The 24,430-nt window shown below is 51.4% G+C and overlaps 1 protein-coding gene across 2 annotated transcripts in view; it reads left to right on the top strand.

Moving 5' to 3' along the window:
- The window catches only part of PNKD (PNKD metallo-beta-lactamase domain containing), a 60,592-nt gene that overhangs the window by 33,673 nt on the left and 2,489 nt on the right, over positions 1–24,430 (top strand). The window contains exons 1-7 of one of the 2 annotated variants that reach the window (XM_033112604.1): positions 6,301–6,703; positions 20,749–20,864; positions 21,000–21,112; positions 21,746–21,804; positions 22,520–22,612; positions 22,970–23,133; positions 23,834–23,920. In XM_033112604.1, the coding sequence (XP_032968495.1) occupies positions 6,465–6,703; positions 20,749–20,864; positions 21,000–21,112; positions 21,746–21,804; positions 22,520–22,612; positions 22,970–23,133; positions 23,834–23,920 (871 nt within the window). In that variant the 5' untranslated portion in view covers positions 6,301–6,464. Of the gene's footprint in view, positions 1–6,300; positions 6,704–20,748; positions 20,865–20,999; positions 21,113–21,745; positions 21,805–22,519; positions 22,613–22,969; positions 23,134–23,833; positions 23,921–24,430 lie in introns of those variants that run through there. The other variant, XM_033112605.1, reaches the window with a different exon arrangement.

The raw sequence follows: 24,430 nt of genomic DNA, 5'->3' as shown, positions 1-24,430 counted from the left end.
ATTGTGTCATATTCCTGGGTCAAACCGATCACTTGGCTGGGCAATGAATGCCCTAGTTAGCTTGGACCAATCGAGACCCACCCACCAGTGCTGGGGAGGGTCTCACTTAGAAGCTATGGCAGTCCATAGGAAAGCCGACAAAATAGGGGTTAACAAGGATAAAAAGAAGAGTAGAGATTAATAAACCAACAAGATCTGCCTCATTTATTTTTTTAAAACCTTTATCAATATATGAATACAATTCTATTTGTGTATATTCTGTTTTGTTTTTTCACTTTTTATTTTGAAGGTATTTGACTTGCAAAATATTTGTAAAAAAGTACAAGGAGGTCCCCTACACCTGCCACCTAGCTTCTCCAAATTCACATCTTACTTACCATGTTTACCTGAAAATAAAACTGGGTCTTATATTAAGTTTTGCTCCAAAAGACGCATTAGGGCTTATGTTCAGGGGATGTCCTCCTGAAAAATCATGCCAGGGCTTATTTTTCGGTTAGGTCTTATTTTCGGGGAAACACGGTAGCTACAATATCAGTATCAAAAACAGGACATTAACATTGCTTCAATTCTAAAAACCTCTCCACAGTCTTTATTCAAATTTTGCCAGTTGTCCCCCTAGTGTCCTTTTCTGGTCCAGGTTCCAATCCAGGATCGCACATTGCATTGGGTTCTAATTATAAACATTTAAAAACTGCATAGAAGTTCACAGAACCTAACTCTTCCTTTATTACCAGACCCTTCAGCTGTTTACACAGTCTCACCATTGTGTACATTTCAAATGATAGCTTTTGGGGGTGGATCTTTTAGGGAGAGCTCTAAAACAGAATTACTGAGTCAAAAGATATGAACACTTTTAAAGCCTTGATGTATATTGGGAATTGTTGTCTAGAAAATCGTACCAATGATACCACCACAAACAAAATACCCGTCTTCCCATATGTTTAAAAACCTCCAGGATTTTATTAGGGTTTAATCTTTGCTATTTTGATAGATGAAAATCATATCTCATTGTTTAGCTTGCATTTTCTTGATTTTTTTTTTAAGGTTTAACATTTTTTTCACATAAATTAGCCATTTATCCCTTTACTAATTGGGGTCTTTGCATTTTCTGTTATTTAAGAAGGTCTTTATAAGTTAAGTAGATTAACTCTTTGGCAAATTTGAGGTAAATATTTTCCACAATTTTTTGGCTTTTCCTTTGGTTCGGTTTTTGTTTGTTTGTTTGTTTGTTTTTTAATATATAGAAGATTTAAAAATTTTGAAGTAGCCAAAAGAGTAATTCTGTCCCTTGTTAGGTCATCAGTTGCCTTTTGTCTGAGTTTAAGAGTAATAGGTATTAAAGAAAATTAGAAAAACATTTTTACTGCTTTTAGCCTGAGAAAGTCTTCCACTATCAGAGATTGGACATGTATTTAATTTCCTCCTAATATTGTAAGGTTTAATTTTATGTCCTTAACACTTTAATTCACCTGGAATTTATTTTGGTGTACTCTGGGAAGCACAGGTCTAGATTGCTCTTTCCCAAATAGCTAATCAGTTATCCAAGCACCGTGTCTTTCCCACACCATTAATAACTAATCTTTCTACTTCCCACTGTCTCCGTCAGCTATTGTTGCAATAATGCTGTGTAACAAGCAAGTCCAACACTAAAAAGCATTCAACAACAAGCATGTCTTTCTCTCTCATGCATCTGTGGGCAGGCTGAGTTTCAGCTGATCGAGGCTGGGCGAGGCTGGCTTCCAGGTGGGGTCAAGTCGGCGCCATGTGTCTTTCATCCTTAGAGCAGCAACTAGCTAAGGGGTGTTCTCAGTGGTGAAAGGTACAGACACAGAGACCAACTTCAACTACAATAGCACATTTAAGGCCTCTGCTTATATCATATCTGCTAACATTCCATTGGCCAAAGTAATCACAAACCCAAGCCCAACCTCAAGGGCATGGGGAAATACATTTCACCTCCATGGAAATGGTGCATGATCACATGGTAAACGGTTTGTTTACAGGGAGAGACCAAGAATTGAGAACCAAAATGCAATCTACCACACCCACAGAGGCAGACTTTCAGGAAATGAGGCTATGTTAAGGTAAAGGCAAGACAGAAGACAGAATCTACAAAGGGACCCAAGTTCAAGAGAAGTTTTTAAGGCAGGAAGATACTCAAGTTACTTATTGGGTGAAGAAAAGTGGTGGCCAGGAGAAACACTGCTTGAAGATATGAGCAAGAGGGGCTATAGCACTTCCTCTAAAAATTCATATGTAAGAAGCAAAATTGTAGAGGGGTGGGTGGGCACAGAACTTATTTCCTCTAAGAAGGATATCAGCTGAAAGCAAAGGAATAGGAGCTGGGCCTCAGGTTTCCAAAAAAACAACTGTGGATAATGAGGGGAGACCTCAGCCAAGTAAAAGTACCGCCAAGCATTGAGGTTGGGGGTCCCAGTAAGGCCTGAACTGTAGCAGCCCTGACTCTAGTGGGACAGTTGTGGATTGTCAGGTTGGTACAGGCAGGTCTGGAGGTTAGCAGGCAAAGGTTGGAGGGACAAGGAAGTGTGGAAGCTGAGAACTGGTGCGTGGTTCAAGGGACTGAACTTGAGTTCTCACAAGGAGGGACGCCATGTGTCATGCAGGGAGTCAGGCGGGGTCTCCAGTCCCACTCCCCGCATAAGACCACAGGACATGGTGAGGCCAAAAAGGAACACCCACGGAGCTATAGATAGGGGAGTCAGTCATATGGCAGCTGGGTTGGAGACACGAAGCAGGAGCCACAAAATCCACGATCCACACTCCACTGCACTCCACGATTGCTAGCTGCAATCCGCCGTGCTAACTGCAATCCGCGCTTGCCAGCCACCATCTTCTTGCCAGCCCCTATTTTGTGCTAGCGTAGCCACGACAGTTATATTAGTGGCCAATGGCTCACTGGTATAGCTGACGGCCAACTAGCCACAGCTGATGGCCATCCAACCACAGTTGATGGCCATTTACGACCTGAGCCAGCACCTTTCCACATGAGGCCAAGAGACTGGAAACTGTAGTCCTGGCTTTGTCCCCACACCAGGTTACCATAGCCACTTCTGCAGTTGGCTAACTTTTCAAAACGAAACTAACTTCTCCACCCTTGTCCAACAAGATGTATCCTTTTTCCAACATTCAAACGGTTCCCACCATCTCAGTTTCTTCATGATTGTGTTATTGTCATCGTCGTCACTGTGGTCCCCTGAATGCCAGCCAAACACCAGGCGTCAAGCTTGAGCTCTGATGCAAAGATGAAGGCAGGCTCTCAATCCTAAGGGGAACTCCCAGGCCAGTTGGGAAAGCAGGACTTAGACACCAGGGACACACAGGCTGAAAGGAGCAGACTCAAGAATCCCCACCCCCACCTGGAAACCTGGAAGGAGGCCTGCTCTTTGTGAAGCTCGAAAACCACCACATCACAGGCCAGAACTGCACAATAACCAGTCACCTGACCAAGGTTATTAATGGGCCTCTCCCTAAGAGAGTCGCAGAGGCAAACCTTAGTCTTGGCAGTGTCCCCCAAGCTACTCAGAGCAGGAGGTCGTGCACAGACCCCGAGTGTATGGGTCCTCAGACTTGGCTCTCCTGCAGCCTTCTGTAGTGCTATGAAATACCGGCAGCCACCAGGCTTGTTTTGACTCCCTGTTCATGAGCGGCCCTCCTGAGTCAAAGAACTGAGGAAAGATAGTTCCTAGTGGAGGGAGCATGAGCAAAGTCCTGAGGAGGGAATGAGCTTGGCACATTTGAGGAATAGTGTGGCTGGTTCATGGTGACAAGGAGCAAGAATGGCATCCAATGAGGTGGAAGACACAGGCTTGGTCCCATCAAGCAGGGGCCCAGCTTGGAGTGAGACATTCCAAAGAATAGTTGTGACTATTTAGAATGTGTCAGACACTGGCGATTCAAAGATGAAAAAATTAAATCACAGTCCTTACTCTAAAGGAAGACAGTAAAGTCTTCCAGACTCTGGACTCTCAGATAGACATGAAAACAAGAAAAATATAGCATGGGGGGGGGTGTTGCATTGAATGATCGAAGTATTGTACTGTATGTACAAGACCTAGAATTGCCCAAGGGGGGGACATGCGTGAGCCCATGCTGGGGTGGAAATGTTCAAGAAAAGCTTTCTCGAAGAGAGTACACCTGATCTGAGTCTTTGGGGGAACAGAGGATGAATGGCACTGCACAAGGCACAGCCTGTACAAAGTCATGAGGATGTGAAACACTATCCCAGGTTCAAGGGAAACACAAGTCATTGGGTATTATAAGGTACAAAGTGCAGAAGGGGGTGAATAATGAGGCATCAGTCAGGCGGGCACAGAAGAGTCTCTGGGGACAGAGGTGACACTAAAGCAGATTTGGAGCAGATGTTGGAAGTCTTCCAGAACAGTGCAGGGGAGGGAGGACGGCTTCCTGAGCCTGCATGAGTCCCCTAAGACACCCATCCTCACTTCTTATCCCCAGCTCTGGCTTGGCTCCAAGTATTTCATAAAATGCATCTTAGATTTGTATCTATAATCTTGTCAATGTGTGTCTGGCTTGAGATTAGAATTCAGCCATCTCCATATTCTCTGCCGGCTCATGTCTGAGCCTGTGATTCCTGTTTCAGACGACACAGACTGTTTTAATTTCTCAATACAATGCCTGGCACAGTCTTCCCTGCAGAAAGGTGTGTTCACAATGACTTTGGATGAGGCATATTTCTTCCCTTTGCATATATAGACAGAGACTTGGAGACATCTGAGCTCCCTGGGCCTACAAGGACCTTCTGCAAATTAGTTTATCTGTCTCCTCCCCCCGACTCTCCATGCCTCCTCTGTAGCACACACAGGTGGGAAATTCTAGCTGACACTTCTTTTTATTAGTTTCAGGTGTACAAAGCAACATACTAGTAAGACATTTACACCGCTCACAAAGTGATACCTCCCGGCCATCTACTACCCCTCTTACACTGTATGTAACTGTTACGATTGATCCTTATTTATTGAGAGCCTTTTATGTGCCAGGCACCTAGGAGAAGCTGCATGGTGGGAGAGGAGACAAGGGGGAGCAGGCCATAGCCTCTGGCTCTCAAGATGTATCCACATAAGAGAAACTTCATGTCTGGGGTTTCTGAACGAAACCCAGGATTAGGTGTTGGGATTACAATTCAGTTTGGGGATAATTTAATCCATCTGTTGGGTTTTTTGGGGGTGGGGATGGGGTGGGGAATGAGGCACAAGGATCCTATCCTTCTATAGTCTCCACTCTGGGGATTTAGATCCACCTATCGAATCAGAGTACATCAGGGGCTGAGAGAAAATGGGTGATTTCGGGGTCAGTTTCTTTCAGGTCAGAGCACAGGTCACAGGGAAGAAGACGAGCACCACTTCACCTGTTTCCTTCAAACCATCTCCCAATGAGAGAGAGAGCTAGCTTGACTGTTTGCAGCATTTCCTTCTCTTTCTGTGCTGGGTCAGGACTAGAGTTGGAGCCAGGAGCTCCGCCCTAGCTCCTGTTTGCCCAAACTTGTAGATGTCACAACGCCTGTCCTTACTTCTATTTCCGTGCCACCAATCTTGACAACTTCTGGAAGCCATCTGGAAGGCAGAAGCAGGGATTGGATGGTGGGTAGTGATGTGGAAATCCCACTGCGCTTGGGAGTCGGAACATTTTGGTCCTAGTTCTGTCTCTGCCACCCATTGCTGCATAACCTTGGTAGTCACTTCCTCTGAGTCTCAGTGGCCTCTTATCCTTCAGAGTGTGATTTACATGTCACCTGCTCAAGGAACTCTTTCTCCATCTAAATTGGTCTTCTGCCCTCCATATCATTGCCCCTGATCACACACATGTGTATGCATGTATATATAACATGTACACATGTGTGTACAAATATACATACACAATTATGTTTGTTTGCTTATTTGGTTGGTTTCTCTGCTGGATTCTAGATTGTAGGCTCCAAGAATGCTGAGACATGTCTTTGACGCTTGCGTCTTCAGAGCCTAGCACAGTGCCTAGCACATAGGAGGACACAGAAAAGTGATTCAGTGAATGAATAAATGAATGAATGGCCGCTGACTCACACGATCTCTCAGGTTCCTTCCAGCTGAAAAAGTTTGTCTAAGGTTTCCCGACAAGAGGACCGTTCCAAGGCCTGTCCCAGAGTCCCCGTAGAGGGGGAAGGTGGGAAGGTTTGGGGGTTGGACTCAAGTCTTGGTCGCCCTGCAGGACGCGGGAGATTGTAGACAGGGATTATTAGCGCAGGTCGGTGGCCCGCTGGGTCCCCGCCTCCTGGCCCAGCGAAGGCGGGGCCAGGCCTCCTCTCCGGTGGCCTTCGTGAAGTGAGCAGGGCCGGGGGAGGCGAGGGGGCGGATTCGAAAGCGAGTCAATGGCAAGGCGGGGCCAAGACGCCCCCGACAGCCCCCAGCCTGCGGGCGCAGGGGGCGGTGCCCCAAACTCGGTTTTCCAGCATGGGGGCCTGGGCCGTGCCATTGCCTAGCAACGCCCGGCCCCGCCCCCACGGGCCGCTGCGGGCGCCTGCCCCCAGCATGGCCTGGCAAAGCTGGCCGGCGGCGTTCCTGTGGGTCGCCAGCTGCGGGCTGCTGCTCCTTGTGCTCGCCTTGGTCCTGAGCCCCCGCAGCTGCCGAGCGCGGCGGACCCTCCGCGGCCTATTCATGGCGCGCAGCAAGCGGCTGTTCTTCCGAATCGGGTTAGTGCCGGGCGCCGACGCGATGCGGTGCTTGGAAGGCGGCGCGCGGGGAAAGGGCACTGAGAGGCGGCGGGTGGGGGCGGCTTGGGGGTCAGCACAGGGTAAGGACTGGAGGACCCAGGTCCAGAGAAGAGCGGTCGGAGAGGCGGGCTGGAGAAACCACTGACTTGGGGGGAGAGAAGGGGCTGGGGTGGGGGTGTTGGAAAATTGGGATGGGCTGGGAAAGCAGGATTGGAGGGGCAGGTGAGGGTGGCCAGAAATGGGACGTGAGAAGATATCTGGAGAAAAGAGCCAGATGAGGGACCGGAGACAGGGGAGCTGGGAAAGGAGGATAGCTGCAGTATCCCGGTGGAGGAGGCCCCCGGAGGGCAGGTGCAGGAGAGACGGAATGCTGCAGACTGTCTAAGTGTCATTTGAAGCTGCCACCTCCTTCCACGTGTCCCTGTTCCTCTCCCCATCGCCCACCTCCCCACTACACCATGGAAGCTCCTGTGTCCCAAGTGAGAGTCCCAACCCTGGTGACCAGTCTGTCCCCTTCCTATTTCGGCTCGCGTGTGAAGCTGTGAAATCCGACCCTACTCACGCTGCTTCACTTATTGAGGTTCACTGACCTCCAAGGACATTTTCCTGTCTAGCCCCCCTTCCCTCCAATCCTCATTCTTCCCTTCCCCCTTCTTCTGCCCCGTTCTGGGCCCGGCAAGGACAGGTCACTAGCTCTGTTCTACACGGAGACACAGAGACAGGGAAGGAGCCCCAAGAAGGCTTCCTAGGGCCCCTGTCCCCTTCCCATTTCCAGCAGAGCCCGGAGGCAGGACCTCAAGCCCCAATTGAAGGACAGTGGTGTTGGGCATGGGAGCTGTGGGGGCCCTGGCCACAGGCCAGGTTCGGGGGAGGACCTCAGCTTGGGAATTTCCTGAGCTTCTGAGAAGACATTGTACAATTCACCCCTCCTCCCCAGACCTCCCCAGATATTCCAGAAGCTTCAGCCCTAGGATTTACTTCACATACAGTCTAAGAAGTAGAGAGATATAAGGGCCTAGTGGGGGAAAAGTGGAAAAACATGGGGGGGGGGGCGCGAGTCTTGTGTATGTGCCTTTTGGGGCATTCACATCTCTAAAAGACCAAACATTGCTCACATTCTCGATAATGTTCCAACCAGCTCACCACTGCTCTGCAAATAGCATTAAAATAATAAGATTTATCAGCGTTTAAAATACCTTCATATTTGCGATTAAAAAAAACATTTCTCCCCACTAAATTTCTGGGAATTTTACATCTCTGTGTGGGGGAGGATTTTAAAATCAACTTCTAGCTTTCAAAATTGGTAACGTTGAAGTCATACAAACGGCCTGAAGAAGTAGGAAATAGAAGTTTCCACAAGGAACTAGAATCAGAAGTCCCAAGATCAGAATTCCCAAGTGCACCATCTCAGAATCCTGCGGGTTTGGGCATTCCTAGAACAGGGGATCTGGGAGTTTCCCAGTCCCCAAACTTGGAATTCTCAGAGAGCTTCTTTGGAATTCAGTATTCCTGTGGGCTTTCCTGTGTCTGCATTTCAAGTTTGCCTTGGAATCCACTCCCCAAATTTGTAGAACAGAAGGGTGTGCCTGGAGTCAGCGTTCCAGAACCTGCCCCTCCATGGTCTGGGAAACAATCAGTCCAGTCCCTTGGGGGAGGTACAGGGGGTGTCAGCAGGAAACAGGCTAGGGGAAACAGGCAGGTGTGGATGCTGTGGGGGTGCCTCCAGGAAGGATGGAGAGGGAGGGAGTGGGATGGGACAGGACATGATGGGGAGGGGCAGAGGCCATGGGCACACCGCACCCTAAACGTGTGCCTGCGAGGACCACAAACAGAGGAATCTATTGGGGCTAGACAGCAGACAGTGGAAATAGTGAGGAACGCCTGAGAGCAGAGCGATGGTTAATATTACCATTAATGACAATAATCACTGGTGTTTGACAATTTTATAAAAGGCTTTCCTCAAACATAACCACAGTTGTCTTGGGATGGGGAAAACTGAGCGCAGTGGAGGGTGGATCTGGGCTAACCTGAGGTAGACACATGTATTTGGGACCTCTGCCGGGCCTGAGAGACAGTGTGTGTAGTAGTTAAGCACATAGCTTGAGGGATCAGATAAATCTACTTTTGAATCCTATTAATAGCTTTATTGCTTAACAGCCGTGTAACCTTAGACAAATAACTCAGCCTCTCTGTGCCTCAGTTATTTGCATCTGTAAAATGGGCATAGCGATAGTGCCTAGCTCCTAGGGCTCCTGTGAGGATAAAATTAAATTGTGCATCTACATGCACAAGGTCGGGCTCATAGTAAGTGCTCAGCAAATGTTAGCAAATGCTCATTCTGTATCATGGGGATGGGTGGGGGGAAGGTACTTGGCACGTGCAGGTTCTTTCTGGAGCTTCCTTACATACTTGTACTGTCTTCCAAGCCCATCTTGCCCACCCAGCCATCAGGAAATCCCGCATCCCTTTATTCATTCAGTGAACCTCAGCTGCCCTGGGTCAGGATTGTGGGATCGAAGATGTGAGCAGAGACTGGTGGCTATTCTCAAGGAGTCAGGGGCAGGAGCCTGTGAACGGGGACCCAATCTGTGGCAGGAGTCAGGGCATGACAAGTTCCTCGGGAGTGACAGAGTACGCCTGAGAAGGCTGGGATCAGGAATGTAGGCTCTCCCATGTGTGCCCCCACTCCACCCCCACCTCATGCCTCAGTTTCCCTTTTGTCCCTTTGCCTTCTCAGCAGTAGCTGACGGGAGTGTGAAGAACAGGGCCCTGAGCAGAGCGTCTGTCTGCACAGCAGGGGTGAATGGGGAACAAGACTGGGCTCGTTCAGAGCTGGGAATGTCTGTAGAACTGAGAAAGTGGATGGCGCCAGTCTTTGGGGCTGGACAGTTTTAGCTGATAAAGCCCTCACTCCCTCCCTGACCAAGCCCCCGCTCCGTTTCTGGGCATAGAGGATCTTTCTTTTTTTTTATTTTTTATTTTTTTATTTTTTTATTTATTTTTTAAATTTATTGGGGTGACAATTGTTAGTAAAATTACATAGATTTCAGGTGTGCAATTCTGTATCACATCATCTATAAATTACATTATGTGTTACCATCCAGAGTCAGTTCTCCTTCCATCACCACATATTTGATCCCCCTTACCCTCATCTCCCACTCCCCAACCCCTCCACCTTCCTCCTTACCCCCACCCCCCACCCATCTAGCAACCCTCAGTTTTTCCTCTTTGTCTCCAAAACTGTTTCTGATTAGTTCATTCACTTATTCTTTTCTTTAGATTCCGCATATAAGTGAGATCATATGTTACTTATCTTTCTCTGTCTGACTTATTTCACTTAACATAATGTTCTCTAGGTCCATCCATGTTGTTGCAAATGGTAAGATTTCTTTATGGCTGCGTAATACTCCATTGTATAAATGTACCACAGTTTCTTAATCCAGTCATCTACCGATGGGCATTTCGGTTGTTTCCATGTCTTAGCTATTGTGTATAGTGCTGCAATAAACATAGGAGTGCATAAAGATTTTTGAATTGGAGTTTTGGATTTCTCCGGATAGATACCTAGGAGTGGAATTACTGGATCATAGGGTAGTTCCATTTTCAGATTTTTGAGATACCTCCATACTGTTTTCCATAGTGGCTGCACCAATCTGCAATCCCACCAATAGTGCACAAGCGTTCCCTTTTCTCCACATCCGCGCCAGCACTTGTTGTTTGTTGATTAATTGATGATAGCCATTTTGACTGGGGTGAGGTGGTATCTCATTGTGGTTTTTATTTGCATTTCTCTGATGGTTAGTGAGGTTGAGCATTTCTTCATATGTCTATTTGCCATCTGTATGTCCTTTTTAGAAAAATGTCTCTTCAAGTCCTCTGCCCATTTCTTAATTGGGTCGTTTGTTTTTTTGGAGTTGAGGAGGATCTTTCTTCACCCTCCTGACCCAAGTAAAACCAACGGTCCCTGAGACAAACCTTGGTTGCCCCACTTCTGCAAGAGGAAGCCCCTTCTCTGGGGCCAGTGAGGCCCACTGGCTTGACTTCAGTGGGTGGCAAGAGTCCTGAGCTGAGGGCCCTTGGCTGCATGACCCACCTGCTTGGGGCCTGAGTAGAGGCAGTGGGCTGGGCCATCCACACATAGCCTGTAGGAGGCGAGCAGGGTCCTTTTCCTTTCTATGGGCTCTTGGGACCTTGGAGAGCTGCAGCCCCACCATCCACAGTGGCGCCTCTGCTCTCCCCTGACCCAGCTTCCCCTCTGCTGCCGGGGTAGTCTCCAAACCATGGCTCTGGGCGGGTGGCCCTTCCCCCAAGCCACACTACCTACAAAATGAAGTCCACAACCCTCACCCAGGACTTTGGAGCCCTCCCACACCCCCTCCAGATCTGCCCAATTCTTTCTCCAGGCTTTGTCTGAGAGCCTGTCAGGCCTTCCTTCCTCTGTACATCTCTACCTGTCAAATTTAGTTGCATCCTGAAAGCTCACCTTCAAAATATATCCCAAATCTGAACACTTATCCCCACCTCCACTGCTCTCACCCTGGGCCGAGCCACCGTCATCTCACATCTGGCCTCCTAAAGTGACTCTTTCCTTTGGCCTTGTACCTCCAACCAGAATGAAACCGTTACACTTTAATTCAGAAACGGGTCAGTCCTCTGCTCAGACCCTGGCTCCAGGCCTTCCTCACCTGTTCCGCCCTTCACCTTGCTCCTTCTGCCTGGGTCACCCAGACCCGTTCCTCTTCCTCAGACACTCCCAGGCAGCCTCACTTCTGAGCCCTTCTGCTGCTGATCTCTCTTACTAGAACCTTCTCTGAGGTGGCCACATGGTTTGTTGCCTCCCCTCCTTCAGGCCTCTGCTCAAATTTCATCTGATTAGAGAGGCCTGCCCTGACTACCCCCTATAAAACTAGCAACGCCCCCACCGCTGCACCCGCTACTGCCGCTACCCGGCTTTATTATTCTCCATAGTGCGTGTCACCGTATGTCCACAGGTCTGATTCCCCCCACACCTGACACTTGACTCCACAGGCCTGGCCCAGGGAGCAGGACGGGATCAAGAGGGTCTGGGATGAGGGGGAGTGGGGGGAGCGAAATCAAACAGACCAAAACCAAACAAAACCCAGGGGCTTTGGATGGACAGGTGGCATGGGATTGTGGGCAGACAGAACTAGTTCAGGCCTCCCGGCGTGGACTGAGATACCATGGACAGGCCACCGGCAGTGACGGTGCCCCTGGCCCTCCCCAAGAGCCCTCAGCAGCAGCTCCTGCTCCCTCTGGGAAAGACGGGCAAAATCTGGAGAGGGCTTCCAATTCTGTGGAACACCGTAACTGGGCTGAGCATGGAGACGGTGGTCCCCGGCCCCTTGACCTCCTGGGCTGGCCTGTGTTTTGACCACATGCAGCACTGCTCCTCTCCTGGGCATGGGGAAGTAACTGCCCAGCCCATCCCCCAGGCCTGTTGGCAGCTTCAAAAAAGGCTCACCCTTTTTAGCTGTCTCATTATCTTCTTCAGTTTCCTCCGTTTTGAGAACGCACCAAAGCTTGAACTGCTCTCTTTGTCCCTGAGGGATCTTGGAGCAGGTCCTTGCTCCCCAGAACTCTGTGCCCTGGTGGCCCTCCAAGTCCCACAGCCCTAAGATAGCCATTTCCGGGTTTGGTTTCATAAAGAATGCCCCGTGGCTGGTCAGATGCAAAGCCTTCATTGTATATTCTTGTTTGTTCCTGCACTAGGTATTCATAGGTCTGATTTCCCCACTGAACTCCCACCGGCCTGGCTCAGGAAGCAGGACTGGATCAAGAGGGCGTGGGATTGGGGTGAGGGAAAGTGGGGGAAGCCAAAAGAAACAATCCCAAACCAAACCAAACCTAGGGGCCTGGGGCCTGGGGAGCATGAGAGGAGAAGCCCAAAGCACCCCTTAACCAGAGGTGTCACCTACCTGGCTTGCCTGTTGGGTCCTGGTGGAGTCTGGTGCCCCATCAGTATTGGGGTCATTTAGGGAGTACCAGAGGGAGGGAGGGCTGACCCTGGCAATAGGGACTTTCTAGGTCATTCTGTTGGATGCAGAGCCCCCCTTTATCCTGCTCCCCTTCTGTCCCAGGCTGGCCTGAGGCTGGGGCACAGGGGCTAGTTGGAACAGACACTTGAAAGTTCTCAGGCCTCTCTCTGGGCTGCCCAGGATGGTGAGACTGCCCTTTAGGGAAGAGGGGAAGAAGGGCATCATTGTATGTTCTCCACTGTGTGCCAGAGGGAAGAGGTTGGGGGTGGGGCTGTGTCTCACTGCCCCCAGATGTCCCACCAGCCTCCCTTGGGGCTGGAGGTTCTGACTCAGATATCAGGGAAGCCACGCTCTGGTTCAGTGAGGCGAGGAGCAAAAGGTGCACTCGTGACCTCTCACTGGGGTGCTTGGCGGTATGTCTGCAGCCCGAACCCCTCAGGAAGGGCCCCTCAGAACAGCTGCAGGGCTCGACCCAATCCCCAGCCTGACCCGGCACAGTGGTTTTTCTGTCTCCCACTGGGTCCCAGAGGACCAATTAGGAAACTTTTTGGTGAGGTGACTGTGGGTAGTTCCAGGCCCCAGAAATGCTGAATTAGAATTTAGGAAGGGGGCCAAATGAGGCAAATGTCAGAATCTTCCTGTTTAACCAGCACCCCGGGATTATTGTGATGCAGGCGACCCAAGGCCTAGATCCCAGACTTCTGGTCGTGCCAGGGGTCCCAGGGCAGAGAGTTTGAATCCCATACCTGGCCCTGGAGTGGTCCTATCATCTTGTGAGTCATGTGAGCTTGTTGGGCTTTGCTTGCTTCCAGCAACAGAAGAAAGGAAACTGGGCCCATTCCATGGGGCAGTGCCTTCCCAGTGAGGGGGGGCGGCGAGGAGATAGGAAAGGTCCTTCCCAGTGGGGGGGGGCTAGGAGATAGGAAAGGTCCTTCCCAGTGAGGGGGGGCTAGGAGATAGGAAAGGTCCTTCCCAGTGGGGGGGGGGCTAGGAGATAGGAAAGGTCCTTCCCAGTGAGGGGGGGGGCTAGGAGATAGGAAAGGTCCTTCCCAGTGGGGGGGGGGGCTAGGAGATAGGAAAGGTCCTTCCCAGTGGGGGGGGGCTAGGAGATAGGAAAGGTCCTTCCCAGTGACTCCTTCACCTTCACATTTTCCCAGCTAGGGTCTGTTGTTCCTTTGAATTTTTATGAGTTTACTTGAGCCAAACGGATCTCAAATGCTCCTGAGGGTCTGTTATTCTTTTTTCCTAAATTGTCTTCTGCATTTGGCTCAGATGCTCCCCAGGGAACCATCAACCCATTTATATGTCCGGGATTAGGAATCACACAGGTTTGAAAGGGACCTTCTGGATCCAGGTCAGGGTGCCTTATCCCGTGGTTCATGGGGTCTCTAACACTGCTGTTATGGCAAAATGCTGCATATGTAATGAGGTGGTCCCGGGAGAGGAGTCACAGCGTTCACCTGGTGCTCAAAGCAGTTGGTGTGTCAAAGAAGCCCAAGCTAGCACCCCAGGAGCCCCAGAGTCCCGGGCCTGGCCTGTGTGTCTGGTCACTGTAACCCTGCTGGTGCATCATTTTTCTCAGCAAACACCCTCAGAGGAATTGGGTCTGCCCCAAAATAGTTCCGGCCCATTCATCTCATCTTAGCCCCTCATTTGGGGCTTGGGGGCATTTTAGGGGTTGGGAGTATGGATTCCTTGGTCAGGCTGCCAGGGTGAATTTCTGCCCCACCACCCACTGCTCTGTGGTCCTGAGCAAATCCCTTCCCTCTTCTCTGGGCTCCATTGTCCTCCCTCCCTGGTCTGTCAAGTGGAGGAAATGATACCTGCCTCTGGGTTGTGTGGAGGATGATGGGAGGTAATTGATAGGGGGCATTTGGCTCAAGGCTGCTCACAAGTGGGGTCTAGGAAAGCTTTGGAAAAGGTCGCTGTTATTAAAGATGAGCCAGTGAGCTTTGGACGGGTGCCCTCCCCTGGGTGGGCAGAGCCAGGACTCTGGACCTGTCTGCAGACCCCTGTCTCATGCTCCCTCAGCTCCTCCACTTCGGGGGCTCTGGGTCTGGGGAAGTTGCCCCAGTGGTGCAACCCCACCCATGCCCTTGGGGCTGGGTGATCTGCTTAGCAGAGTACACTTTTTGCTCAGGTGTATGGGTGCAGCAGGGAGAGGGAGGAACTTGGAAGCAGTGGGTGAGGAGGGGAGAAAAAAGCAGGGGCAGAAGTGGCTGTTTTTCTGCTTGGGCTTTGGACACCCCCGCTGGGCTTCACAGGGTCCACACAGCCCGTCCTGGGGCCAATAGCAGGGGTTGCCGAGTGACAGTCCACTTTCTGTGCCTGGTAGCTTTCACACCTGCATGCACGGCCCTCCCTGGCTTTTTCTGGTCACTAAACATTTGGTGAGTACAGCTTCTGTGCTGTGCTCGTGCTGGGAGCCACTGGGAGCAGGCCGGGCCTCCAGCCGTGTCGTCTGCCCGCTGCATGGTCCTGATTAGTGCGCTGGTAGAAGTCGATAAGGCCCTGCCTCTAAGGGGCTCTCAGAGGCTCACCCCTCCTCGTGGAGGGGTGGGGAGAGACTGAGTGCTCCAGATGGAGCAGGGGAAGGAGACTACCTGCTGGGGTAATGGGGAGATGAGCCTTTGAGCTGATCCCTGAAGGAGGCTTAGGATTCCAGTAAGTAGAGAAGACCTGGAGGGTATTCTAGGCCAGAAACCTGCAGGAGGGTGGTAGTTTTTAAATTTTAATGAGTTATTTCAGGCATTCAAAAGAGAGTAGATTACAATTTCTGCACCACCCAGCTCAGGAAAATATTACAGACTCTGTGAAGCCCCTGTGCCCACCTCTCTGGCCCACCTCCTCCCTGCCCCTGAGGAGACCCTGCATGACCCCCTTTCCCTTAGCTGCCTTGATTCTTTTACTGATATACATATGTCTGTGTCCCTAAACAATGTAAATGATGGTTTTGCATGCTTTGGCATGTTAAATAAATATTGTGAGATTGTTTTCTCTGCAGTATGTCTGTTAGCTTGATGTTATGTTTGAGCTTTGTGCATGCTGAGACCTGGTGGTCTAGATCATTCGTTTTCCTGGCTGTGTAGTTTCCCATGGTCTAAATATGTCACTGCTTTTTTGTGCTGTTGGTGGACATTCGGGGGTTTTGCTTGCTCACTCTCAAGAGCACAGGGTCTTCACCGCGCCATTCAGAGGGGAGGAGGAGGAAGACTTGCTTCCGTCCCAGGTCAGAGGGCCTGCCTGGGAGTCACACATTCTCCTGTCAGCAGCAGGGAGCCGCTGAAGGCTTTTGAGCAGGAGCAGGGCTCAGTCAACAGCAGCGCTTTAGGAACTTAAATTTTTGCCAGCGGCTCGCAGTTTGAATCGAAGGCAGAGAGCTGGGGAAAGGAGGCTGTCGTGAGGGTCAATGTAGGAGCTTCTAGGGCCTGTTCCTGGGTGAGCCCAGGTGGTGGGGGGTAGAAGGCAAACTTGAGAGGGATGCTGCTTAGGTCACATATGCCAGGGAAAGGGTTAAATCAGAGCTCAAGCCGTGTAACTGGAGGATGACAGGGCCTTTCCCAGAAAGAGAGGCAGTAGGCGGAAGAACTGACACGCATGGTTTTGGACCTTGGTGATTGTGACACTGCCAGTGTGCAGGCAGATGAAGGAGGAGCCAGAGCTCAGAGACTTGAGGGTCGTGTGGAAGCCACTGTCGTGTGGAAGCCTGGGCCCGAGAACCTGGAGCAAGTATCCCAGGGTCAGTAGGTCCTCAGGCCCCTCCCTCCCTCCATAGCCTCAGGCCACCTTCCCCTACTCTGAACTGTGATCCAGGTGTTAGACTCTCCAGGGCCACCCCATCGCTCTCCCCAAAGCCAGTGGAGCACAGGTCTGGCATCCATCCCCAACTTTCTCCATCTCCCACACCCCCTCTAGTCTAAGCCCTGGTCATCTCTGCTACCTAGGGACTCAGTTTCCCCTGCCACCTTCCACTCTACTCCCTTTCACTGCACCCTCTAAGAGTAGCCAAGTGAGCTCTTTAAAAGCCGCCAGCAATTTTCCACCCCTGCTTCATGGCCTGGCCCCTGCCCACCTTGCTGACCTCTGGTGCTCTCTGCCCCTCTGGCCCTGCCCAGGCCTCCTGGAAACTCCTAGAACATGTCCACTCCTGCCTGCCCCTGGGACTTGGTGCTGCACCCCCCAGACATCTGCACTGCCAGCTCCCTCTTTCCATTCCCAGTTCAAAGGTTGTCCTCAGAGAAGAGGCCTTCCCTGACCTCACTGCCCACAGTAAGACCTCTTCCCTTCCTACTGCTCCCCTCCATCACCAGCTGTAGTGAACTGCTTGTTTGTTGATAGATCTGTTTTCCAGTTTGGTCTGTTGGCCACTCCACTCATCACGCTGCTGCACCCAGCTGCCTTGTTCTCTGTGGTCTGCACCCTGTCCGGCATGTGCAGTAAATATTTGCTGAATAAAGCAAATGAAAGAGAGGGGCCTTGTTTACTGCAACTTCTTAGCGCACAGCCCCCGCTCTTGTGGATCTTGGCCTTCATTGTGGACAAATTACATGTAATGATCATCCAAGAAGAGAAGACAGGGAGCATTTATCAGCTCCCCCCCCCGGATGTGGCCAGCCATGCTCTAGCAGCTGCGAGGGGCACCTAGCTAAATGTGGGAAGGAAACAACAGTTGCTCAGCACTTTCCACTGCCAGGCCCTTGACTAAGTATTACCATTTGTTATCTTGTTTTATGTTGCTTAGTCTGCACACAACCCCGCAGGGGTAAGTCCTGGTATCGCCATTTTATAGATGAGGAATCTGACCTGAGTCCAAAGACTGGCGCAAGCTCTCAGGGATAGGAGGGGCCCAGTCATGATTGGAACCCAAAGCTTTCCAGTAGCAGAGGCCCTGGACTTTTCATAAGCCTCAGTAAGAAGAAATGAAGTCCGGAGCAGGACTCCAGGCATGGATGCAACGTGGTGCCAGGGCACAGAGGAAAGGGTGATTTAAAAAATTTATTTATTCTTTTTTATCGTTTCATTTTGAAATCATTTCAGACCTAGGAGTGCAAAAATAGTACACAGAATTCCCATATACCTTTCACCCAGCGTTCCCAAATATTAACATCTTTCATAAGCACGGACTGTTATCAAAAGCAAGAAATTAACATCAATGCAAATTATTAACGACTCTCCAGACTTTGCTGGAATTTCACCAATGGTCCCACTATCGTTCTACTTCTGGTCTAGAATCCAATCCAGAATATTAGGTTGTTCCAACCAATCCCCTCTGGTTGGCATCTCTATCGTGCCAACTCTTTATCACGACAGCACAGCAGAGAATCAGCAACTCCCACCAGCTCGCCCCCTCTCTCCCTTGGGGGTTCTGCACCTCCCATTTGTCCAGTTCTTGATGAGCTCTCCCCAGAGTCTCACATGACCTGTCCCTTACTTCTTGGAAAGTCACCTCCAGAGAGGCCTTCCTTGACCACGATATCTTATAGCAGCTCCTGTCATCATCCTCTGTCCTTTGGCTGCGTTTTGTTTTGTCATCTTTACTTGACAATTTGTGTACTGTCCTGTCTGCACCACTAGACTATGACCTGCAAGAGGGTGCTGACTCTGCCTTACTCACTATGTGCCCAGAGCTGACTGATGGCAGGGCCTCATTAAATACCACTGAATGAATGGAAGTGTGAAGTGGCTGAAACTGATTTAAAAAGAAAAGAAAAGAAAGGCCTATAAAAAATGGACATAAAGACAAAGGAAGGCAACACTCCTCCATAGTGTGTTGAAATTCCGATCGGTACAAATGCATGGGCACACAAAGCGGGGGTTGCAATGATTAAACTTTAGTTAAATCATTTCTACCAAATTGTCATGGAAACCTGCTTGCTTTTGATCCCAGAGCCGTCTCCCCTGTATCCCACTTCCCCACCCCAACATAGACACGGTAAATCCCTGTGGCGATGTAGGGTCTGTCGTCGACCCCTCCCCCACCTCGATGTTTCTGTCTCCAGTTAGATCAGGCAGAAGCCCTCCGCCCCTTCGCACTGACTTGCTGTGTAACCCGCAGCGTCAACTGCCCCGTCCCTACCCCTGCCTCCCTTTCCCTTCTGAGAGCTCAGGGTCTGAGACAGCTCCTTTCCGATGCCGACAGGGTTAGCTACATACTTTGTAGGGCCCAATGTAAAATGAAAGTTTGAGCGTCTTGTTCAAGAATGTGCCACTCGGGGCAGCCGGTTGGCTCAGTTGGTTAGAGCGCGGTGCTCATCACACCAACATCGCTGGTTCGATTCCCACATGGGCCAGTGAGCTGCGCCCTCCACAAATAAATTGAAAACAACGACTTGATTTAGAGCTGATGGGTCCTGGAAAAACATACTGTTCCCTGATATTCCCCAATAAAAATTAAAAAAAAAAAAATAGTGCCACGCAAGGTTCTAAAATATAAAGCTTTTCCTTTCTTCTATGGTCTCTCTTTTGACTTGCCATGATGTTTTAAATCTGCTATTTAATGTCATTCCAAGTAAGGAAAAATTTAAAATCTAAATTATTAGCATGAATTTTGCCATTTTTATATTGTGCAATGCCAGTTTTAAATGCAAATGTATAAGAACATTTGACTCATATGGAATCACTGAAACTACATTAATTCACATTTCTTAGCTTGTACAGGGATATGTGTTTTGTTCTTACCAGAGCCCTGGAAAGACTGCACAAAACTACCTCAATTGTTTTTATTTCACGTCTTGACACACTCGCATTCTACCAGCTCTCTCTACCTTCACACTCTACCTTCAGCCTACTGATGAGCAAGGAAGGACTGAAAGGAAGAGGACAGATTGGTCACCCCCTTTCCCTTTCCTTCTGTAGCATCATTTGCAGCATAGGTGGTCTGATCATACAGGGAAGTAACATGAGTAAGAAAGGATGTGGTAGGGTTCCTTGGTCATTTGTGTTTCTTAGAACACCACTGCTTTCTTTATGCCTTCAAAGCAAATTTTGGTTGGAACTGAAAGTGTGGCCCCGCAGGCCAGGGAGTGCCCCCCTTACTCAGTGGTAGATGGGTACTCTCCTTGTGTCACTTGGAGTCTTGGTGAATTCCCACACACGGTAGATCCACCAGAATTCGGTGCTCATGGTGGCCTTGCGAATGTGGTTTGTGTATGGGGTGGTAAGGAACAGGACATTACACGTACTGCCAGAGTGCATGTTCTATTGTCCCATCAGACTTCACTTACAAGACACAGGTCAAAGGTAAAATCATTAAGGATTTCAAGATGGCAACAGCAGAGCATTAAACCAAGCGTGGGGCCCTGTGTGACCACACAGGTCACACCCCTGTGAAGCTGGCCCTGCCTGCTGGCATTTTGTACTTGGAGGACTCCGTCACTCGCAAGTCCCCTCCATTCTTTTTGCTGCCTTTTCACTGTGTAGCCAGGGGATGACCTGAAGTGACCCGAGGAGGGAGGGAGTGCGGTCAGCCCATCCAGCCTCACTTCTCCCAGCTTCCTCCACTGAACAGCCCAGTAGACTTTCTAGTTTCCCCCAAACAAGCCCTGCTGTCTGCTATTATAGTTTTCTATTATCAGTTCCTCTACCACAATGGTTCTCAAAGTGGTGGTCCCTGGGGCACCTGTGCTTGTTAGAAATGCAAATCCCCAGGCCCCCACCCCAGACCTGCTGAGTCAGGTGGGGCCAAGGAGTCTGCTTCAACATTCTCCGGCATATTGTGAGGTACCACTGCTCGTCCTGAAATATATTCTCACCTATTTCAGCTTCCTAATTCCTCTACCCCTTTTACCAAATAAACCCCTCACCCTCCTGGAGTCTTTTCTATGAATGCCTCACCTCTCCCCTGATGGGCTATGAGCTGGGGGGTTTGTCTGTCTCCTCCAGCTTGTCCTGAATACTGAGCAGGGCACACAGTAGGCATACAGTACGTGATGGTACCCTCAGGGGTGGCCAAGGGAGTGGATACCTGGGGCCTGGTCATCACAGAGGGTCCAGGGCACGGCGGCTGAGCACAGACATCCCGCCCTGCAGGTACAGCCTGTACACCCGCACCTGGCTTGGGTACCTCTTCTACCGCCAGCAGCTGCGCAGGGCTCGGAATCGCTACCCCAAAGGCCACTCCAGAACCCAGCCCCGCCTCTTCAACGGTGAGCTCTGGCTCCCCTGGCCAGCATCAGCCCCAGCTGTGCGCACCCACCCTCCCTGCCTGCTCCCTGTCACATGCCCCCTACTGCTGGGCTCCCTGTCTGTCAGCCCGCCCACAGCCCATCTCTGTCCCCCAGGAGTGAAGGTGCTCCCCATCCCCGTTCTCTCGGACAACTACAGCTACCTCATCATCGACACCCAGGCCCGGCTGGCTGTGGCTGTGGACCCTTCCGACCCTCAGGCCGTGCAGGTGAGGGGAGGGGTACCTGGGGTCAACATGGGGACTGGCAGCTTCCCCTCGCTAGAGAGGGGCTGGCCCTGGTCCCTCTGCCAATGGGGTGTGCCCCCTCCACATGCACTCACGCAGACCCCGACAAGCACACAGAGAGCCCCGCAGCCACAGCCTTGGGGAGGGTCGGTGTCCAGGGCATGGCTGGAGGAAGGGGGTGGGCAGCAGTGGGGGCACCAGAGCCAGAGAGAGAATGATGCTGACCTGAGACCACGGGTCTAGTGGGTTTCCTGTCTCTCACTCTCTGTGGCCCCCTTTTGACCCTCTTCTGTCCTCACCTCTGTCTGTCAGCATCTGGGACTCTCCATCTTTTCCTCCCATTTTTTATTTCTGTGTGTGCATATGTCTGTGTGTCTGTCCCCTCCACAAGTCTCCCTCTCCCCCTCCTGCACCTTCCTGCCTCTCCCATGAGCCCATGCTGGGTCTCGGCTCTCCCCGCTCTTTCCCCAGCCATCTACGCCCACCCCCTTCTCCTTCTCCGGCTGCATCCCCTCCCTGGCTCTCTCCCTCCCACTTTTCCTTTCCTCTCCTCTCCACACCCGCGTGTCTGTCTCCTGCATCCTGTTCCTGTCTCAGACCTCCTCTCTCCCCCAGGCTTCTATTGAAAAGGAGGGCGTTACCTTGGTTGCCATTCTCTGCACCCACAAGCACTGGTAAGGGGCTGGGGTGGGAGGTCTGGATGCAGACGATTTTCCCTGGCTGACCCTTGCCCCTGCTGGGCTTGCCAGGACAGGCTGGGCTGGGGGTCAAGAAGTTAGGATGTGGGACAGCACCTTCATGGAATATGGGGCACCGCAGAGAGGGAAGGGAAGGGGCGAGTCTGCCACTGTGCCACTTACCAGGCCCCTGAAGCCCCAGAAGAGGGCAGGGCAGGGCAGGTATTTATCTTTTATGTCATGAGCATTTATTAGATGCCTACTGTGTACTGAACATGGACAAACCTTATGCTCTCTTCCCTTAAGGAGATTTTAGTCTAACAGGGGAGACAGCTCTGCATGAAAGTATCCAATGACTAACGATGACAACTATGGCAGTTGGCATAGGGTATAGGGGGTGGGGGGGGCACCAGGTGGGGCATAATCAGATCCACGTGGAGGATTAGAGGCTGATGACCCTTGGGCTGAGAAAGTCCATAAAGATCAGCTGGCATTGGCCAGGTGATGGGGGGCGGGGTGGCAAGTTGTGGGGACAACGTTCTGGGCAGAGGCACAGTGTGAGCAAAGGCCTAGAGGTGTGGACAGCTTGGCTCAGCCTAGAAGCCGGGGGCCCCAGGGCTCAAAGGCCTGGAGGTGCCATAGGGAAGAGGGAGGCGAGGAAGCCCGGTGCAGTTGTGCCTCAAAGCCCCTGCCCGTCTCTGCCATCCTACAGGGACCACAGTGGAGGGAACCGTGACCTCAGCCGGCGACACCAGGACTGCCGGGTGTACGGGAGCCCTCAGGACGGCATCCCCCACCTTACCCAGTAAGTCCCTGACCCAGGAGGTGGGGTGGCCCTGCCATGGGCCCTTTCCCTCACCCTCTGTCCTTCAGTTGAGTATTTCAGGGGTATCGGCAGTTGAATCTTGGCCGATGCCCTTCGTGACCCTTAGAGAGCAGATTGCAGCCTATTTGAAAACTGTCACTGCTCACCCCCCACTGATCCAGCCGTGGCCCCCAAAACATGAAGAGGGGAGATGTGAAGCCCTGGGCAGTGGCGCTTTCTGTCTGGTGTGGAAGCCCTGACTCCTGTGACTCCCCCGGCGCCTGGGGCCGAGGGTTGGGTGGCAGCAGCATGGCATAAGCTCTAATACCTTCTCTCCCCGATTGCCCTGCTCCTCAGTCCCCTGTGTCATCAAGAAGTGGTTAGCGTGGGACGGCTTCAGATCCGGGCTCTGGCCACCCCTGGCCACACGCAAGGCCATCTGGTCTACCTGCTGGACGGGGAGCCCTACAAGGGTCCCTCCTGCCTCTTCTCAGGGGACCTGCTCTTCCTCTCCGGCTGTGGTGAGTTTCCCCACAGAGCAGAGGGGGAGGGGGGACAGAAGGGAGGAAGAGAGGCCGGGGCAGGGGCCCAAGGACAGCCACCGTGCCATGCAGTGCAGTAAAGTACTGATTTCAGCCCAAATGTTGTCTCGGCAGCTACTCCAATTTAGGGTAACAGTTACTATGTTACCCCATTTTTTTAAAATATCCCCTCACAACTTCCCACAGGGGATGGACAGGATGAGGCGATGCCTGTAACTGAGTACAGACCTTGCAGGGCATTTGTTTCCACTGGGTGGAGCCTGGTTCTCTGGGGGACTAGGTTACAACAACTGGAGAGCCCTGAGTGAGAGGAAGACGCTATGGTTGTGGGATCACAAATCCCAGGCTGGAGCGAGTCCCAAAGGGCAGCACAGGCCATGAAGGAAGAGCTCTGTGGGAAAGAGCAACCCGACATGCCTGCGCTTGGGGTCGTGAGGACGCAGCTTGAAGGCTTGGCAGCCCCTTTCCATCCGCGTGTCAGTACGTGCGAAGGAGGCCTTAGGCGGGCTTGCTTGGGGGTGAATATTGGCCCAGCTCCCAGTGGGAAGGAAGGAGTATGCCCAGGAGGCGGGCGTGTCAGGGGCATGGTTGAGGGCGGGTAGCCAGCCCAAGCTGGTCCCCACCCTGCTTCGGTACCTTATACCAGGCTGTGTTTTCCTTGTACCCCTGACTCCACTAGGACGGACCTTTGAGGGCACCGCAGAGACCATGCTGAGCTCGCTGGACACTGTGCTGGGGCTGGGGGACGACACTCTGCTGTGGCCAGGTGAGGGTCCCCACTTCTCCTCCAGGCCCCTCACCCCCATAGGGTCCCCAAAGTCCCAGTTCCTGGCCCAGAGGTGACACAGCTCCACCTCTGGTGGTTTCAGGAGCCCACTCTAACAGTGAGGGCAGAGCTCTCTTCTCTTTGGGGCACTGATTCTGTGAAGCCTCTGTTTACCAGAGCCTAGAACGGAAGAGAGTGTTTGCTTCTCAGGGAGAAGTCAGTAAATCCGGTCTGCGTGTATCCATTGCATGCATCCACGTCCATACGGACACGCACTGCATGTCTCTAGTTTCTAAAACAGTCACTAGTATCTCAGTTAAGCCTCGGAGCAGAAATTCATCCATTCGTACTTTCTGGAGCCCCTAACATGTACCAGACTCTGTTCCAGGGACACGTCCTTGTTCTAGTGGCATTATTGTTTTCTCCGCTTGCTAACAAAAACTGTGGCTCAGAGAGGTGCCCTGACTTGACCGAGGTCACACCCTGGGCAAAGGCACAGTCGGGCTAGAA

Source organism: Rhinolophus ferrumequinum, chromosome 8, assembly GCF_004115265.2.
Source record: "Rhinolophus ferrumequinum isolate MPI-CBG mRhiFer1 chromosome 8, mRhiFer1_v1.p, whole genome shotgun sequence".
Lineage (NCBI taxonomy): Eukaryota > Metazoa > Chordata > Mammalia > Chiroptera > Rhinolophidae > Rhinolophus > Rhinolophus ferrumequinum.
Note: the sequence above shows the minus strand (reverse complement) of the source record. Positions and strands in the feature narration are given on the sequence as shown.